The sequence below is a fragment of the Pituophis catenifer genome, unplaced genomic scaffold, assembly GCF_029215685.1.
Source record: "Pituophis catenifer annectens isolate HBS135680 unplaced genomic scaffold, rPitCat1.0.hap2 SCAF_1, whole genome shotgun sequence".
In the NCBI taxonomy this organism is placed as follows: domain Eukaryota; kingdom Metazoa; phylum Chordata; class Lepidosauria; order Squamata; family Colubridae; genus Pituophis; species Pituophis catenifer.
The window spans coordinates 162,388,643-162,405,824 of NW_027256881.1; the positions used below are offsets into that span (position 1 = coordinate 162,388,643).

The following is a 17,182-nucleotide window of genomic DNA, read 5'->3' on the forward strand; positions in this document are numbered from 1 at the left end:
GGTTGACAAATCTATTTAGTGAGGTTCCTCCATGGTTAGTTAGTTTCTTCCTTTTTAGATGTAAAAGAAATCCTTTTGCTGAGGTGGAGAATCAGGAAGACTAAAAATAGCTTTCTAGAGTGTAATTTTTTCAGAGGCATTAAGTCATTGGGGATCGTCTGAAAAGTCAGATAATCCTCTCTTGATATCAAAGAGGTTTGCTCTGCTTTAGCCAAATGGAGGAGCTGCTCAGACAATTTCCCAAGAATCTGAATGAGACAAATAGCCAAAATTTCCTCTTCCTTCAGGACCAAAGAAATACAGTATTATAAAAATGAAACAATTTGATCTCAAAGCAAATGAAGAGGTGTGCTGTGTATTGCTCTTTGAAACATATAAGTATTAAAGGAGAAATTTGTATGCACCCTAAAATGTACTGCTTAATACTTACAGTATTGTCACCCCAAAGAAACTTGTGTCACTGTTTGAATATTAATGGCTAAACTTAAGGTCCTCTAGGCCAGGGCTGTCATACTCACGGCCTGCAGGCCAGATGCATCATGTGCTAGCCATGCCCATGCCCATGCCCCGTTTAGTGAAGGGGGAAAAAGTCCCGATACGTCACGTTACACCACTGTGAGTTTGACACCCCTGCTCTAGGCTATCAAATAACAGATTAATTTTAATGGCATTCACTCATGCAAGAATTAAGGTCATCCAATATGTATGCAACAGGATAGAACAGTCAGTGCCCTACATTTTAGGAGGCAGTTTCTGATGATCCAGTTAGATTGCTCCTCTCCAAGATCCATCCTATCTTGGGCTGGAATGACCCTGGGGTTTATCTGAATTATTGGAGGCCTCTCTTAGACTTGTAAAGCAGTACTGTTTATGCAACCTCACACGGTGATTTGGTCTTAGAGAAGAAAACCATTTTGTTGGCATGCAGAATAATTAATTGGTTTACTTATGTTATTGAACCAAGGCATAGCACATTGCAATTTTTGCCTCTGAAGTGTGAGGCAAAGTACAAGTACACTTCTTTTCTGCTAGTCTTTGCTATCCATTGAATGAACTGGGCTTCTGAATATGACTTTTCTTGGGTCCAGGATTATTATTGAAATTCGGGCTTGAGGTTGGCCTAGTTAAAGCTAAATGTTTCAGTATATTCATGTATATTCAAAAGGACTCTTTGATTTTGTGTTGGGATAGAAACACTATGTTTATATCTATTTGGTATTGTAGTACAGTAGAAGCACTGTTTCTATCAACTAATCTTTGTGATATAACCAGAATTATATAATGCAGAACTTCAAGCATGGTTGAGAGAGAATCTTGACAGTAAATCAACATGTTTGATTTTTAGGAGCAAAAGGGATAATAGGAGAAAAAGGAACTCCAGGAATTTCTGGCAGCCCAGGAATGCCAGGCAAGGATGGAGTTCCTGGTTTACCAGGCAAAGCAGGTATGCTTAAACTTCTGGGTGTGTTTTTGAATGAAAGTTTATAGTACCCTTCCATGCTATAATTTTACTTTTAATAGCCTCACTATGTACTTACATAATCTAATAAATCCCTCCAATTATGTCTCTATAACTAAGTATGTTTAAATCAACCTAGTGTTCTTTTTAAATTTAGGACCAAAAGGAGATTCAGGTACTCCAGGATTCCAGGGTGAATCAGGATTTCCTGGAGAAAAAGGATCAATGGGCGAAATGGGTTTACCAGGTACTATCCACTGTAGACTCTGGATGATTTGGAATTTTGTACTAAGTTGCCATCCATTACTCCAAATATTCAGGTTAAATTTCTTTTAAGAGAAAAAAAAACACATATAATGTGTCTTTCAGGGCTACCTGGAGAAAAAGGGTTTCAAGGCCTTCCAGGTGAGGCAGGTCAATCAGGATTTCCTGGAGCTAAAGGTGAAAAGGGACATAAAGGAGATCCTGGACTTCCTGGAATTGGCTTCCCTGGAGCTCCTGGTGAGAAGGTATCCATAATCCTTCATAATATGTCATAAACAACATTTAGATTACTGTGCTAATCTATCTCTAATTTCAAGAGATAGCTATTTAGAACTAGGTTTCTATAATCAAAAAAATATGAAAGGCAGGAGAAAAATTGATATAGGCAGTATAAGAAATTGATTTGTCTGGAGTCAGATAATTGGAGCAGCAGCCTTTCCCAGAATTGTTTGGTGACACTAGAAGTGAAGCCTAGGAGTTTCTGCATGCAAAGTATGTGCATTTCTGAGGACTCACTGTACCCCTTCTTCCTTAGCATAATAAGCTCTCATTTCTTGTGTGGTCAGAAAGCGAAACAATAGATTGACAACTTGAATGTAGGTACCACAGAGAAATAGCTAACAAGTTATTCTGGAGTGGGGAAAATATGTATTAAAATTTGACTCAGAAAAGTTTTGTGGAGCCTGCTGTGAAAAAAAAAAGCAATTTTTTTCAGAGCAACAATGCATGCATTCACTCCAGATTGATTTCATCACAAGAATGGTATAAGCATTCAAATCACAACTGAGCCAGGATGTCTTTGGCTAAGTTCTAGTTGTCTAGAATATAGACTAGGAATATGCAGTAGAGGTCATCTATTTCAGTTCAGCTTGATGCAGGAGCCATTATAACATATTTGACAACCATTTACCAAACCACTAATTTATTATAGGAAGACTCATCAGTTCACATGGCAGTCTGTTTTCCTGGCTGGTAGCTTGTACAATCAAGAAGTTCCTTGTAGTTTTAATTGAGTCTGGTCAACTGAAGCTACAGAGAATGTCCACTTGGTCTTCTGTGTGACAATTCTTTACATAGTTGAAGACAGCTATAATACCTCCCTTCAGTCACTTTTGGAGACTAAATATATCAAAGTCCTTTTAAGATGTAGACAAGGTTCCTTGAAAGGGTTTAGCTGATCACACAAATACTTGATGTACTAGTGAGAGCCAGCAGAGAAGAATTAACTGGGACAGTTCAAGTAACTTCAGTCTATTCATTCCCACCTCACATAACCTCCATCAACTCAGGCATTTATTCTCAGTAAGAAATGTTCCTTTGGAACAAGGTTTTGCAAAGATCATGCCTGGGCAATTCCAGAAAAATCTGTTTCTAGGTATCATCTTAGTGTATTGAAATTGGCAGTATCAAAGAACAATATGCATAACATTTTACATGTTTATATGTGAGTTACCTTTATGCATACACATTACACAACTCCTCTGCTCAGTTTAGGGATAAATAGCATACAGTGAATATTTAGGTTTTGTGCCAATCCTTTAGAACATCTCCCTATATTTTTCTTTCTTGGATGGTTGAAGGTGACATATAGCAAATTTTAACTGGAGTAAAATTAACTTCAGGGCAAATGTCTGGGAAAAAATACTTGATATTGGAAAAGAACTAAGCATCTCTGATTAAAAGTAAGCTAAATGTATTATTTTTCTTCTTCTTCTGTCCACAGGGTGAACAAGGATGGCCAGGCAGTTCAGGCTTACCTGGAGACAAAGGTGAAAAGGGTATTCCAGGCATTTCAGGCATCCCTGGATTCCCAGGCATCAAAGGGCAGCCTGGCCTTCCAGGTTCTCCAGGTGGGTGATCCAAAGGGCCCTATATTATTTTGTGGCAATTATTTAGGCTATAAATTAAACAGGTGTGCTTTATTTTTTTAAAAAAAAAAAAAGGTGTTCCAGGACTGCCAGGTGAAAAGGGACAGAAAGGAACCCCAGGCTTGAGTGGTTTTCCAGGCTTAAAAGGACAACCAGGTAAAAGACTTTGGACAATGCTTCATCTCTGAATGGAAGGTCAGGTTTTCTCTTTGATATTTATGTCTCGTGTACTTGGAGCCATATTAACTCATGCTTGTCAACTGCCCCAGTTGGTGAATCCAGAAAAAGAAATTCCTGGGACATTATTTTACCAAGAGTATAAACTTTACTGAATAAGACCCCATTGGCACAGAAGAAGCCAACCAGCTCTGGCTTCCTGCAGAAAAGCACTCATAGGTCATTCCCTCTTTCCCCATGGGCCACCCACAGTCCATTATGTCCACCAATCACTTCTGTTCATTATGTTATGAGAACCAGCCAGCCACGCTATGACAACTGCTCTGGGTGTCCTTGAGGGGGGAACCGAGGCTGCTTGGATGCCATTCCACTCACCCTTCCATTCCAATCCACCACCACCACCATTTTCTTTGTCAAGCTGCAAGCAAAGCAAAATATAGGTGAAAGTTTGAGTCAGTCTTAACAATGCTGAAAACTGATTTAAGGATTACAAATACAGATTAAGATGGCAATCAGATTTTAACTGATAAAGTGATATACACGTGTCCTCTGCTTTTGTGATACGTGAAACAAGATACCACGTTCTCTAGTTTCAGCTTGAGTGTTTTCTAGAGAAAATTTGTATTAATCCTAGGCTAGAAATGCACAACTGTTTTTTAAAATCCAAAGACTGCACTTTGAATGCATTATATTACAATACAATACAAATTCAACAACATTACAGAATAATACTCAAATAAGTGGAGGAGCTCTGAACCAAAAATGGCTTGATTTAATTTAATTCTGATTAATCAAAATTAAATGTAATTAATTAAATACAATTAATATGATTATCAACCATGTTTTTTTTAAAAAAACATTGAAAATGATTCCTTAATATCTGGTGGTAGCTTTATAAGAGCTTTGGCTTTGGGGGGCTGATGCATGCATGCTTCTGTTTTAGGCACAAATGCACTTTTAATTACAGACTTATTTATTTATAAATTGAATTTAAATCACATGGAGAGATATATCCAAGTCATTTGGAATCATATTGTTTGATCTTTAGATCTTCTTCCATTTATCTGTTAACCAAATTAAGAACTTTTCATCATAGTAAAAATAAAAATGAATTTTTATTGTTCTTCAATTCAGTCAGTGCTTTTGGTATTAGAGCAAGACTCCATAGCACTTATGCACTTGTGTAAGTGTCAGGGCCTTGTACCATATTGCAACACTGATTCCTCACAAATTAAAAGTAAAGTAAAAATCAGTTCAAACATTGTAAATGATCAAAGCTTTGCGTGTTGTCATCTGAAACCTTACAAGCTACAGGTTCTCCTGCTTAAGATCCCATGAGAGCTTTGTGCTTTAGTGAACACAATTACTATTCACAATTACTATTTATACTATTGTATTTATTCTGTTCGGATGTGTGGTCATATTTCAACTGTTTGGTGGAAATTGGAAAGCATTTATCTTAAACAGCAACATATAATTTGGGGGCAGCCAGGAAATCACTGCTATGATTCCTTGGAGTCTCACCCTAACTCAACCTAGCTGAACTTAGAGGAATTGCATTGTAGCTTCCAGGAAACAAAAACTCTTCTTAGTTCATTCTAGCGCTTCAGTAACTGTCAGTCAGCCAACTGAAAAGAATGAAATGAAAATTATCAGGTACTCTGTCTCTCCCTTCCTCCCTCTCTCTCTCTCTCTCACACAAAGTGTAGAGATCCACAGAGATACCTTGGAGAAACTATACAGAGACAGTTACAAAAACAAAATCATGCTATTAGCCGAGAAAACAGAGAGCAGATCAAGAAGAAGCTCAGACTGCCTCCACTCTAACTCAGGGAAGTAAGAGGGAGAGAAGTGAAGCTTTCCATATTCTGGTAGTGAAGCCTGCCACAATAAAATATAGTCCCAGTCAGATTAATGGAATCAATTTCCTGACCTGGCCCACCTCAAAGGGCTCAAAGACACACAAAAATAAACACACATCAACCCTTTGTGCTGAAAAGCACTGATAGTAAACGTAGAAGCAAGCTTCTCCGAATTCATAAATAATATATTTGTTCGTTTCTCAGCATAATGAATCCTGTATTCCTACGTTGCAGGTGACCCTGGAGCACAGGGTCCACATGGAACTGCTGGAGAAAAAGGTGAGCCCGGTTATGATGGAATCCCAGGCGCTCCTGGTTCAAAAGGTGATTCAGGTAAGACTTTTATCTCCTTGGTTTTCTGATATTAAATATACGTGTTGTGTCATATGTGGAGTTGTATAATAATTGTCTGGAATCTCTAAAGAACTTCACCGTTTGAAAAGTTAAATATATAGCCAATGTTATATATATATATATATACTATAAGAAAATGAATGATACAAGAGGAAATAGATGGAACTTTTCCTAGGAAACCAGTGCTGCTGCTGCTGATTAGTAATACAGAACAATCTAAGCATATCTGATTGTGCACTGTCTCTGCACTTATTCTCCTGAGCCCTCTGAATGTCATTCAGGACCTTCAAAACCCCAGTATTTTGTCAGAATGTGTTACTATAAATTACTTTGCACTTTTCCTTCTTTACTTTCACTTTCCTTCTCTTCCCCGCCCTTCCTCTATACATTTTTCTTAAGAAGGTTGTAAGATCCAGAAGGGTAGAAATTGTCTGTCTGTCTGTCTATCCAATTTAACTGCCACATTATGGAAAGAAGAGAACATTTACAAATATAAATGTTCTACAGTATGAGAAAAATTTTAGAGTAAGTGCATAAGCCTATTCTAACATACGAAGCTATCACTTGATTGGACTATTTAGGGAACATACTGTATGTTTCTCAATTTCTTAGTTCCTGTGTTCATCTTTACAGGTCTTCCAGGTAGAGGATTTCCTGGAATTCCAGGTGCAAAAGGAGAAAGAGGTAACTTATTAAAAAATCTAATGTATAGAATTCTCAGAGTCCATCTACTGTTTTCATTTTTCTTTGCCATTAGTGACATGTAAGGTGTTCTGAACCTGCAATATCTCCGGTTGAAATGCCCACTTGGAGTCTTCTTTACTCAAAATAAAGCAAAACATGCATGTTTGAGTTGTATTTTGAGGTTCCGCACAAACTTTATGATTTATTTCCCTGCTCAGAACAAAGCTTGGCTTCTTGGAGCTCTGTTTACAGTGTTTCCTGTACTGTGGCTAGACTTTTGTAGTGCACCGTTCTATCCCCAGTCAGACCTGCACAGCAGAAGGGATCAATCATTAACTGAATAAGAGGAAACTCCTACTGCTGTGGTTGCTGGAGCTTGTTTTGCTGTTGGGCATCTAGCAATCCCCACCTCCCCACCCCCAATTCCCACTTTTGGCTTTTGACTTTGCTGTTGTTTTAACTTTAAAGCAGTATGATGTTCCTAGTTAGATGAAAAAGAGATTCACTCTCTCCCCTCCTTGTAGAATTCATTCAGCCATATTTATAGCTTGAAAAAGGCATTCCCCCCAGAACCACCATTATCCATCCATTTAAGTGTAAATTTGGGGAAACTTAATTCTTCTAACCAGTGATATTTTGTGTAGACTACTACTGTTAACACTGCTGAGTTGTTTTAAGTGGCCTAGACAGCTTTTTCTTTGTAACCAAGACTCATCTTTATGGCTTACCCCAGCCTCCCCTAAATTCCCTCTTCCCTCATAAAATCCCAGAAATCGTGTCTGCTGAAAAGTCTACTTGAGCAGCAAGAGGGGATGTTAGGCATGACATAACAAGGAATGCACTGAAGTCTCCTCAACCTTTCTGACTTGAAATGTCTTTTCCTGTGAGAGGGTTCTGGGTGCCCTAGTGGACAACCACTCAAGTATGAGCCAGCAGTGTGCTGCAGTTGCCAAAAAACCCCAACTCAGTTCCAGGCTGCCAACAGAAGGATAGCATTATGCTCATAAGAAGTGATAGTATCACTTAATACTGCATTGGTGAGACCACACTTGGAATACAGTGTCCAGTTCTGGTCATCATGATACAAAAAAGATGCTGAGACTAGAAAGTGTGCAAAGAAGAGCACTAAAGATGATAAAGAGTCTGGAGGCTAAATTATATGATGAATGGCTAAGGAACTAGGTATGTTTAGCCTAAGGAAGAGGAGACTGAGGGGAGATATGATAGTTGACTTCCTGTACTTAAAGGGCTGTCACAGGGAAGAGGTCAACAATTATTGTTCAAAGCACCTGAATGCAGGACAAGAAGCAATGGGTGGGAGCTTGTCAGAGGGAGATTCAACCCGGAAATAAGAAGAAATTTTCTGACAATGAGAACAATTGATCAATGGAACAGCTTGGCCCCTGGAGTTGTGGGTGGTACATTGCTGGAGGTTTTCAAGAAAAGATTGGACAAGCATTTGTCCATGATGCAGTAAGGGCTCCTGCTTTGGGCAAGGAATTGGACTAGAAGATCTCCAAGGTACCTTCCAGCCCTCTGATTCTATGATTCCTTGTAATGAAACTGGGCAGAGAAAGCTACACTGAGCCAGTTTCTGTTCTTTGTTCTTTTTTCCTGGATGAATTCCAGAAGGATCTGGGTTCTAAACTCACAGAGCAACTTCAAACTGGAGTCATATTGTACTTCAGCAGAAGCTTTTGGTGATGTCTCAATATTTATACTTGCCAGCCTTTTTAGTCCAAGGATGAAGAGTGTATTTTCAGAAATGATAGTCTTTCTTGACTAATAAGCAAGTAAGTGAGATGCAGTTTCATGATTTTGCCTTCCAGTGACAAATCTAATGTTATATGGTCCAGTAATAAGCAAGTACTGGACCACATAACATTAGACTTGTCACTGGAAGGCAAAATCATGAAACTGCATCTCACTTACTTTGGCCATGACATGTGGGGAATTCACTGGCAAAAGCAATGATTTTTTTCCCCTGTTTATAACATTTTATTAAATTATAGAATAATTATGTTTTGAAGAGTTAGTAGTAAAAGGAAACCAGGCCATCAAAACACTGCTGGACACCAGCCAGAGCATAGAAAAACTGGAAGAAGTGTAGTGCAAGATTGGAAGACACGGAGAGACCTGGCCCATAGAATCACCAAGAATCGGACATGACTGAATGGATAACATCATCCTCATCTTCATCCATCTTGGTAGAAAGACATTCTGTTTATTGAAAAATGGATGATAGGAAGATAAATCCTCCACATCTTTGTTTTTCTTCCATATCTATTTTTCTAAAGTAAATTCTGAGATTCTCCACTTCAAATTTAATTCTGCCAGTACCAGTTTTTCTTTCTATAGCTTAAAGCACTTGTCAAATTAAACTATTTATCTTGGAGAGTTTTTCCTTAGGAAAATTAACAGTCATGCCAGACAGCAATCTCAAGTTGTAGTTCTCTCTTTAGCTGCACCATTATTATTTTTTATATATTCCAAGTAGGGCTTAGGCCAGAATCAGTTCAGCCTTCAACAGAGTCAAAAGTTTAAATGAGAAATTAACCTTTTCTTCCTTCCCTCCTCCCACACCCCTGGTTCCTTGAAGTTTTAGTAGGGCAAGCTTTGGTCACTTTTGAGCCCTATGAAATTATAATAATGCAATATCTTTGTTAGATATTTGACTAAGTACTTGGATATTCTTCTTGGGGATCAACTTGGGTATTCAGTGTTGTTGAACTCAGAATACCTCATCTAACCATAAAGCGGGTTGTTTTCAATCTTAGGTCCTAAAGGAGACGTGGGCTCTCCAGGGAGTCCTGGGAGTTCAGGAGTTCCTGGCATAAAGGGAGACATTGGATTTGTTGGCCCACAAGGTCCCCCAGGCCAACCAGGCATTCCTGGGTTACCGGGGAAGATTGGAGAGGGACCCAAGGGTGACCGGGGGCCCCAAGGGCAACCAGGGCTTCAAGGTAAGATATGGATCTGTTCTAGACAAACTAACCATCAATAAAATGACTGTTTTATTTTTAAGTAAGTTTGACTGAATAAATTTATAAAAACCATGTTTCCCCGAAAATAAGACCCTGACTTACCATATTTTTCGGAGTAATTTTGGGGGAGGAAAACAAGAAAACAAGAATTCTACCTCTGTCTATCAACATTTAAGGTGGCGCTGCCCTCCTCCTCCTGCTGCAAGCGAGAGGTGCCTCAGAGACTTGGCTGGGAAAGAGGGCGTCGATTACTGATAAGTTCTTTTTCAGAAAACTTATCAGGGTGCTCCTGCGATCTGCAGGGACTACTCGCTTTCCCCCAAAGAGACCCCTCGCATGCTCTGGGGGGAGGGACAGAGCAGAGCCTGAGGAACAAACCTCTTTGAAATGGTCTGGGGGAGGAATCTGCCCAGCAGCTTCGGTAAACAAGCTGGGCGCCACGATTTTCAGCTGGTCACCCCTCTGGCAGTCCAGCGGGCAGCTTAGGGCAGGCAGTGGTCGCAATGACTTCACTCCCCAGCAATGTGAGGAGCTGCCGCCTAAGCCCTCTCCACACCCAGGAGCCAAGCCGAGCTGAACAGGAGCTCCTAAAGTAAAACATCCCTCCTTTCCAGCCACTGCTGCCCGGATTCCCCAATGCAATTTTCAGAGCTGCGTTTCAGGCGGCGGGTGGCCAGTTCCCCTGCAATATGCAGCAGGGAACTGGGAACCATTTTGGATTCAGAGAGGGGATTGCAGCGCTGCCGCCTGAAAGTGCTTTTCTTCCCATTGCACATTCCCATTGCTGCGCGGCTCTGCAATGTGCAATGGGAAGAAAAGCACTTTCAGGTGGCAGCACTGCAATCCCCTCCCCGAATCCAAAAAGGTTCCCAGTTCCCTGCTGCACATTGCAGGGGAACTGGCCAACTGCCACCTGAAACGCGGCTCTGAAAATTGCTTTGGGGAATCCGGGCAGTGGTGGCTGGAAAGGAGGATGTTTTACTTTAGGAGCTCCCGTTTGGCTCAGCTTGGCTTGGCTCCTGGGCGCGGAGAGGGCTTAGGCGGCGGCTCCTCACATTTCTGGGGAGTGAAGTCATTGCGACCATTGCCTGCCCTAAGCTGCCCGCTGGGTGGCCAGAGAGATAACCAGCCACAAACCGTGAGGCCCGCCTTGTTTCCCGAAACTGCTGGGTAGATTCCCCCCCCAGACCGTCCCAAAGAGGGTTGTTCCTTAGGCTGTGCCCCGACCCAGATCCCTGCCACCTGGAACTGCCCGAAAATGGCTGAAGGGTGGGGGCCGGCGGGTGGGCAGGGCTACATTCGGCATATAAGACGCACCCAGATTTTCACCCCCTTTTGGGGGGTAAAAAGGTGCGTCTTATACTCCGAAAAATTTGAACCCTGAAATAAGTGCTTGGCCTTATTGCCATGCACTCAAAAGCCCAATTGGGCTTATTATCAGGGGATGTCTTATTTTGGGGAAAACGGTACTTTATAAATACTACCTTAAAAATGCTGCCTTAGAGAAGAAGCAGGATTTTTGTAATTGTCACAACAAAGCCATAGCTTATTTCTCTATTACAGCATTTTTGTTCACTACAAATTTGTGAATATTAAATAAATTAGTGGTCAGAACCCATATGATTGAAATCTTATTATTTGTTATCCCCAAGTACAGTCTTTGTTTTAAAGAAGACAATAACAAGCCATGTTTTCTTGCAAAATAAATCTTGTCAAGACATGCTTTCTCCCTGTTTACTTTAGGGCTTCCTGGGCCTCAAGGATCTCCAGGAGTTTCGGGATTACCAGGAGAAAAAGGAGAAAAAGGAAGTTCAGGTTGGCCAGGGCAACCTGGGAAACCTGGACCCAAAGGTGATCTGGGAGTTCAAGGAATCCCTGTAAGTTAATGTTACAGCCAGGACTGATTGCTCTACAGTTGTTACACATAGCAACATACTAGCATAAGGAGCTCATTATTTTCAGTCAATGGATTTTCTTCTAAGAGCAAGGCGCTCTGAATCAGGCGATTAATACTTAAACATATATTTTACTAAATCCTAAACTTTCCATGGAATCGAGACCTTTCACATGTGCATATAACATAAACAAAACCTAGGATAAGATGGAGTCATGTGGCAAGGCTTTTGTTGCTTGTCCCTTGTTATGGAACAGTTCCACTTTATCACTGACTGAAAAGGCTTTCAAACAGAGGATCACAAACAGCTCTAAAGATTATTCTCACCCACTGCTTGCTTTGACCTGAAGGACAAACAGACCATATATTCTCTTCCTTTCTTTGCCTGAATCTTAATAATGTCAGAGCTTCCATCTGTGCTGGAAGGAGCTCGGTTAAAATGATGAAGAATCTGAGCACCTCAAGAGCAGATGTTCATACATTTATCAAAGTACATACAAAAATTAAATTAATCTTGCAGCTTTCATATAAAGGAAAACAAATTTGAATATTTGCATAAAAATATTGAGGAGGTCCCTCCATAGGAGCAGGCAAGCCACTCCCCGGTCTTTGAAAGAATCACTAGAAGAGAAAGCTCTGACTTAGCCCAAATCCTTTTATCAACTATTGGAAAGGCAACTTTTCCTTACAGAGAAACTCATGGATCACAATCAGTGTACTATTACGGATACACCTGTGGTTTCATTTACTTTATTGGGAAGGGTGAACAAAACCTCACTAACAATAAATACCTTATGTCAGCATACAAAGAAGTGCTTTATACTTCCAACAGCTTCATTCTGAGTCTCAAAAGCTCATTTTGTCTTTACTAAAGTCAATTACCTCTGAGCGAAAAATCTCAGATCTCTTTGTTAGTGGCTCTTCCTGCAGCTTTCCTCACTTATTCACAAAATGGTCTATAATCATTATAGTTAATGTTCCAAATGAGGAACTAAAGGCAATTATTTGTTACCAGTGGTCCTGTTTTTTGGACTCTGCAAATTGGACACCTTTGCTTCTGCTGCATCTTCCTTTTGCAAGCAGATACACTTGATTTAAATTTAAATCCATTCCCTCATTTTAGCAAGTGATTACCCAGCAATAGAATTACATTTGGATATCCAATTTTATGTTAAGTTCCTCCAATGAAGGAGAAAGAAGATTGGTGTTGCTTTCTACTCAGTGAATGAAGTGTTTGTAACCACTTCATAACAATCAGTTTGCTTGGCAGAGAGAATTAAAACTCAGAGTTAAGACTTCTACACTACAAGGAATAGAATTTTTGCATCTGAATGTTCTGTAAGATTTTCAACCTTATTTTTCTTTCAGCAGAGTATATTATTAGCTACATCATACATTTGGTTGAGGATCAAGCAGCATTTCCTTCTATTTTTTTTTCCAAAATGGGATGACAGTTTAAGGCACTCTGCTTAGTTAAAAACACCTACAACTTCCTGAAAGTGGAGAAATCTTTCAATTTTCAGCTACTTGGCAGATTTGATGGGAGATTCCATGCTGTTTCTTCCTTTTATCCATCTTATTTTAAGTTGACCCCCATAGACAGGAATAACAGTTAAGAAATAAAAAGGTAAAAGGGATTAAAAACACACACACCAAGGAACAGAAAAAAAATATAAAGCATTAGAAAGTGAAGAACATCAGGGAACTTGGATTCAGAGCTGCTCATCCATCACCATCATAAACTCTCCCAGAATTTAAGTTCAAGTTTAATTATTAATTTCAAATTTCAGTTTTGGCTACCTGGAAATGGCAGATACTGTATTCCAAAATCCCCATAGAAATCCCTCATACTATGATTTCCAGTTAATTAAGCAGAGTGATAATATGTCTTCCAAATAGCACATGTGTATTTTTCTTTGCTGGTGGATCCTGGAAATAGATACGTTTCTTCCAATCAGGGAGTACAAGAGGACAATTTCAAGAAACATACCAATCATAATAAGGTAGAGTAGAAATCCATATAGGAATACTCCTGATCTGCAAAGATGGATTTTAAGGGATCCAGGTAATTTATCACCTTGCATAACATCTGAAGCAGTGAGGAATGTACTAGTTTCTCTTTGTTTAATTTTTTAAAGCCTCCTGTGTTCTCATTCTCTCTGGTTTTAATTCTTCGGATATGAGCCGAAGCCACCGAGGTGATATTTTCCTTGCTGTGTGAAATTCTCATTTTCTCTCTTATTTAGAAGGATTGTATTGAGTTGCATGATACTGCTGTTTTAAGAAATTAGCCATTTTTCTGTCAAACTGCTTAAGTACCAAAAGTGAGGGTTCTTTTGTCTTATCCAGGGCAACCCAGGTTTCCCTGGAACTTCTGGTCAGAAAGGTGACATGGGACCTCCTGGAATTCCAGGTCCCCAAGGTATGAGAAAAAAATATTCATGCTGCTCTGATTTTGTGCCACACGAAGAAGAAATACTGTCCTTATTGCTAATATTGCATTTCTGATTCATTTGAACAAGAAACAGTGGCTCCAATTTCACCAGAAATAGCCAGCACTGTCCCAATCACATTGGAAGTGACCCAGGCTTGAGGCAGCTTAAAACAGAACCCTTTCAAGCTTTGAACACTTCTGACAAACCACAGCCAGAACACTTGCAGTACAGGCAGGACAAAGGGCAGAACATTTCAAATTTGGAAGATTTTAAATCTGCTTTAGTTGAAGTCATAATATATTTGACATCTATCTACCAAGACAAATGGAGCAATTGTTGTAGCTGTGAGGGATAAACTGCCACGTACTATTTCTCAGTCCTTCATCTCATTAGCTGTGTGTGTATGGGGGGGGGAGTTTTACCCTTTTACCTTAAGTAAATAAGAAGGAAACTGATGATGAAAGGATTCACATAAAAGTGAATTAAAAATTCAAGAAGTATTAGATAATAAGGAAAAAATCAATGGGATCATTGGGTAAGTTGGGATAAAGAATTTAAAAATAGATAAAGGAAGAGCTTCAATTGAAGGCAATGAAGATTTCCTTTATTTCCAGGTCTAAAAGGTTCTTCAGGTTTCTCTGGATCCAAGGGAGTACAAGGTGACCAAGGGTTTCCTGGAAGTAAAGGTATGTGTTGGCATTTTTTATTTCAGATTTGATCATTTTGAAAAGAGTTGTTTTAGTGAAAAAGAATTGAAATAACTTGGTGAAATCCACCCAACCTCTTTTTTACATTCAAGTCCCCCCTTCTGATCCTTTTATTTCCTGGCCTCTGTGGATGTTGGTTTACTCTACTTCTTGCTTTATCCCTGACAGGTCTGCCAGGCCCACCAGGTCCTCCAGGCCCTTTCCAACTTCTGAAAGGTGAACCAGGCCTACCTGGTCTTTTAGGCCCGGCTGGCCCCAAAGGATTTCCTGGTTTTCCAGGACCAAAAGGACAACAAGGTAAAAGGATGAAGATTGAGATCACTCCTTGGTGTAATTGGGAAGACTACTTCTAGCTCTGCCAAGATGTCTTATATGACTTTGTACTAAATCCAGAGCCTTTTAATAGGCTTTGCAAATTGGATAGCTGCTTTGATATAACAGGGCATTGTTATAAAGTTATATTTTTTGTGGTAAATGTGGGCCTTTTGTGCTTCTGTGATTTGCCCCAGTGGAGGCTCTACTATCACTAGCAACCTAGAACTAAGGAGAAATTTCCTAACAGTGAGAACAATTAAGCAGTGAAATGGCTTGCCTTCAGAAGTTGTGAGTGCTCCATCACTGGAGACTTTTAAGAAGAGTCTGGACAGCCACTTGTCTGGAATCGTATAGGGTCTTCTGCTTGAGCTTGGGGTTGGACTAGAAGACCTCCAAGGCCCCTTCCAACTTTGTTACTCTTTATTATGTTATTCATCATCTTCCCTATTCTTCATGACTGGAATTCTATAAGCGAATTGTGACTGTGCATTTTCATTTCAATAGGTGTGACAGGACCTGCGGGTTTGACTGGCCCCCCAGGAATACCAGGATTTGACGGCACACCTGGTCAGAAAGGAGAAAAGGGCCCTGTGGGTCCTCCAGGCAAGTCTGATCATATTGCTATAGCCTGCTTAATCGCCTCATAGTAAATTCGGTGAAGGGCATGTTAAGATGATAAGCTTGAGAGAAAGATCAATTTTCAGGAGAAAAACAATTGTTAAGAAATTGGTGAGGTGGTTTGTCTTTTAAACCATACAGGTCTTTGGCTCTGAGAGCCAATATTCTCCCCCACTGCACCTCCAGCCCAAAATAAATATACCATTTGAAACCTAAACAAGTTTATTCTGAAGCTCTGACTTTGTAGAAGGGCATTGAGCTTGGAAGCAACCCAGGCAAAGCAGCCAGAATGCCTACAAATGTGCTCAGAGGTCTTGGCTGTGCAGTGCTATCTTCTGTGGAAGATGTGGGATGGCTAAAGCAGAACCAAGACTGCAAAAAATGGCAAAGACTGAGCTGTACTTGAACATAATTCCATATAATAAAATTTTGGGTTGAGACTGTTTTGGCTTCATATCCAGGAGTATCATCTTACCAAATGAATGTAATGAAGTAAAGCTTTAATTCTTGGGTCCAGTTCTGTTCTCCATCTTTGAAATTAAAGAAAGCCTTTATTCTGCTTAAACACATTTTGATTTGGGTGATCTGGCTTGCATTAGATCATATTCCAAGATAAAATTGAGAATTTATAAAATTAGGTATTTGTAACAATTATAAAATATACTAGGACTTCATTAATAACAACTGAAATCAAATCATGTCATCAAGTTAGAGATACAGCTCTCCTTTCACAATGTCAGTGCTCATATCATTGTTTCTGGTAGGTCCGAGAGGCTTTCCTGGTCCCCCTGGTCCTGAAGGCATGCCAGGGACGATGGGTCTACCGGGCCCTGCCTCTGTGGCTCATGGTTTCCTTGTGACCAGGCACAGCCAAACCACAGAAGAGCCCTCCTGTCCATTTGGGACAAGACTCATGTTCTATGGATATTCTTTGCTTTATGTACAAGGCAATCAACGGGCCCACGGTCAGGACTTGGGTAAGCAAGCACAGAAGGAATCCTATAAAATGAATATTTGTTATATTAATCCATTTTACATTAAAAAAGGGCAGCATTTTATGCTAAGTTTTTCTGTTCCTCAATTATTTCATAAGGATGGCAGAGAAATCAATCTGGTTCATATATTTCTATAAACTTGCTCAATTCTTTTATAATCTGTGCATATTTATGAACATCATGCTTTTCAAATTCTTGTAATATGTATATGTGTATATCAATGAAAATTATTCCCAAAAGCATGTATGAAAAAGAAATAGCACAAAAGGACATTGTATTAGGGATATTGCATGTAAAAACAGCTCAGGCTTGGAAAAGTCAATGTTAGCGTAGACTTTTTTTTAATGGAAACTGATGCAGAAATAGTCTGAAACAAACTGATGGTCAGCAAAATTGGAAAGTGACTCACAGTTCCTAGTGTGGGACAAGTGATACTATCAAGCCTCAGATTCAGGCAAGTGTTCTGATGGTATAGTAAATAGTAATTGAATAGTAAAAGAAAGTATATAAAGAAGGCCACAGTATATTTTATGCCTCGCAAAACTGAGCAAAGTTTATTTTTCAGG

At 39.7% G+C, this 17,182-nt stretch overlaps 1 protein-coding gene across 1 annotated transcript in view; it reads left to right on the plus strand.

Annotated features, from left to right (window-relative positions):
* COL4A1 (collagen type IV alpha 1 chain) overlaps positions 1-17,182 on the plus strand; it is a 170,237-nt gene that overhangs the window by 142,202 nt on the left and 10,853 nt on the right. The window contains exons 35-48 of the mRNA XM_070933135.1: positions 1,346-1,444; positions 1,617-1,706; positions 1,829-1,968; positions 3,447-3,573; positions 3,667-3,747; positions 5,865-5,963; positions 6,618-6,668; positions 9,446-9,631; positions 11,396-11,529; positions 13,896-13,968; positions 14,596-14,667; positions 14,857-14,985; positions 15,508-15,606; positions 16,386-16,598. Of these exons, the coding sequence (XP_070789236.1) occupies positions 1,346-1,444; positions 1,617-1,706; positions 1,829-1,968; positions 3,447-3,573; positions 3,667-3,747; positions 5,865-5,963; positions 6,618-6,668; positions 9,446-9,631; positions 11,396-11,529; positions 13,896-13,968; positions 14,596-14,667; positions 14,857-14,985; positions 15,508-15,606; positions 16,386-16,598 (1,593 nt within the window). The remainder of the gene's footprint in view (positions 1-1,345; positions 1,445-1,616; positions 1,707-1,828; positions 1,969-3,446; positions 3,574-3,666; positions 3,748-5,864; positions 5,964-6,617; positions 6,669-9,445; positions 9,632-11,395; positions 11,530-13,895; positions 13,969-14,595; positions 14,668-14,856; positions 14,986-15,507; positions 15,607-16,385; positions 16,599-17,182) is intronic.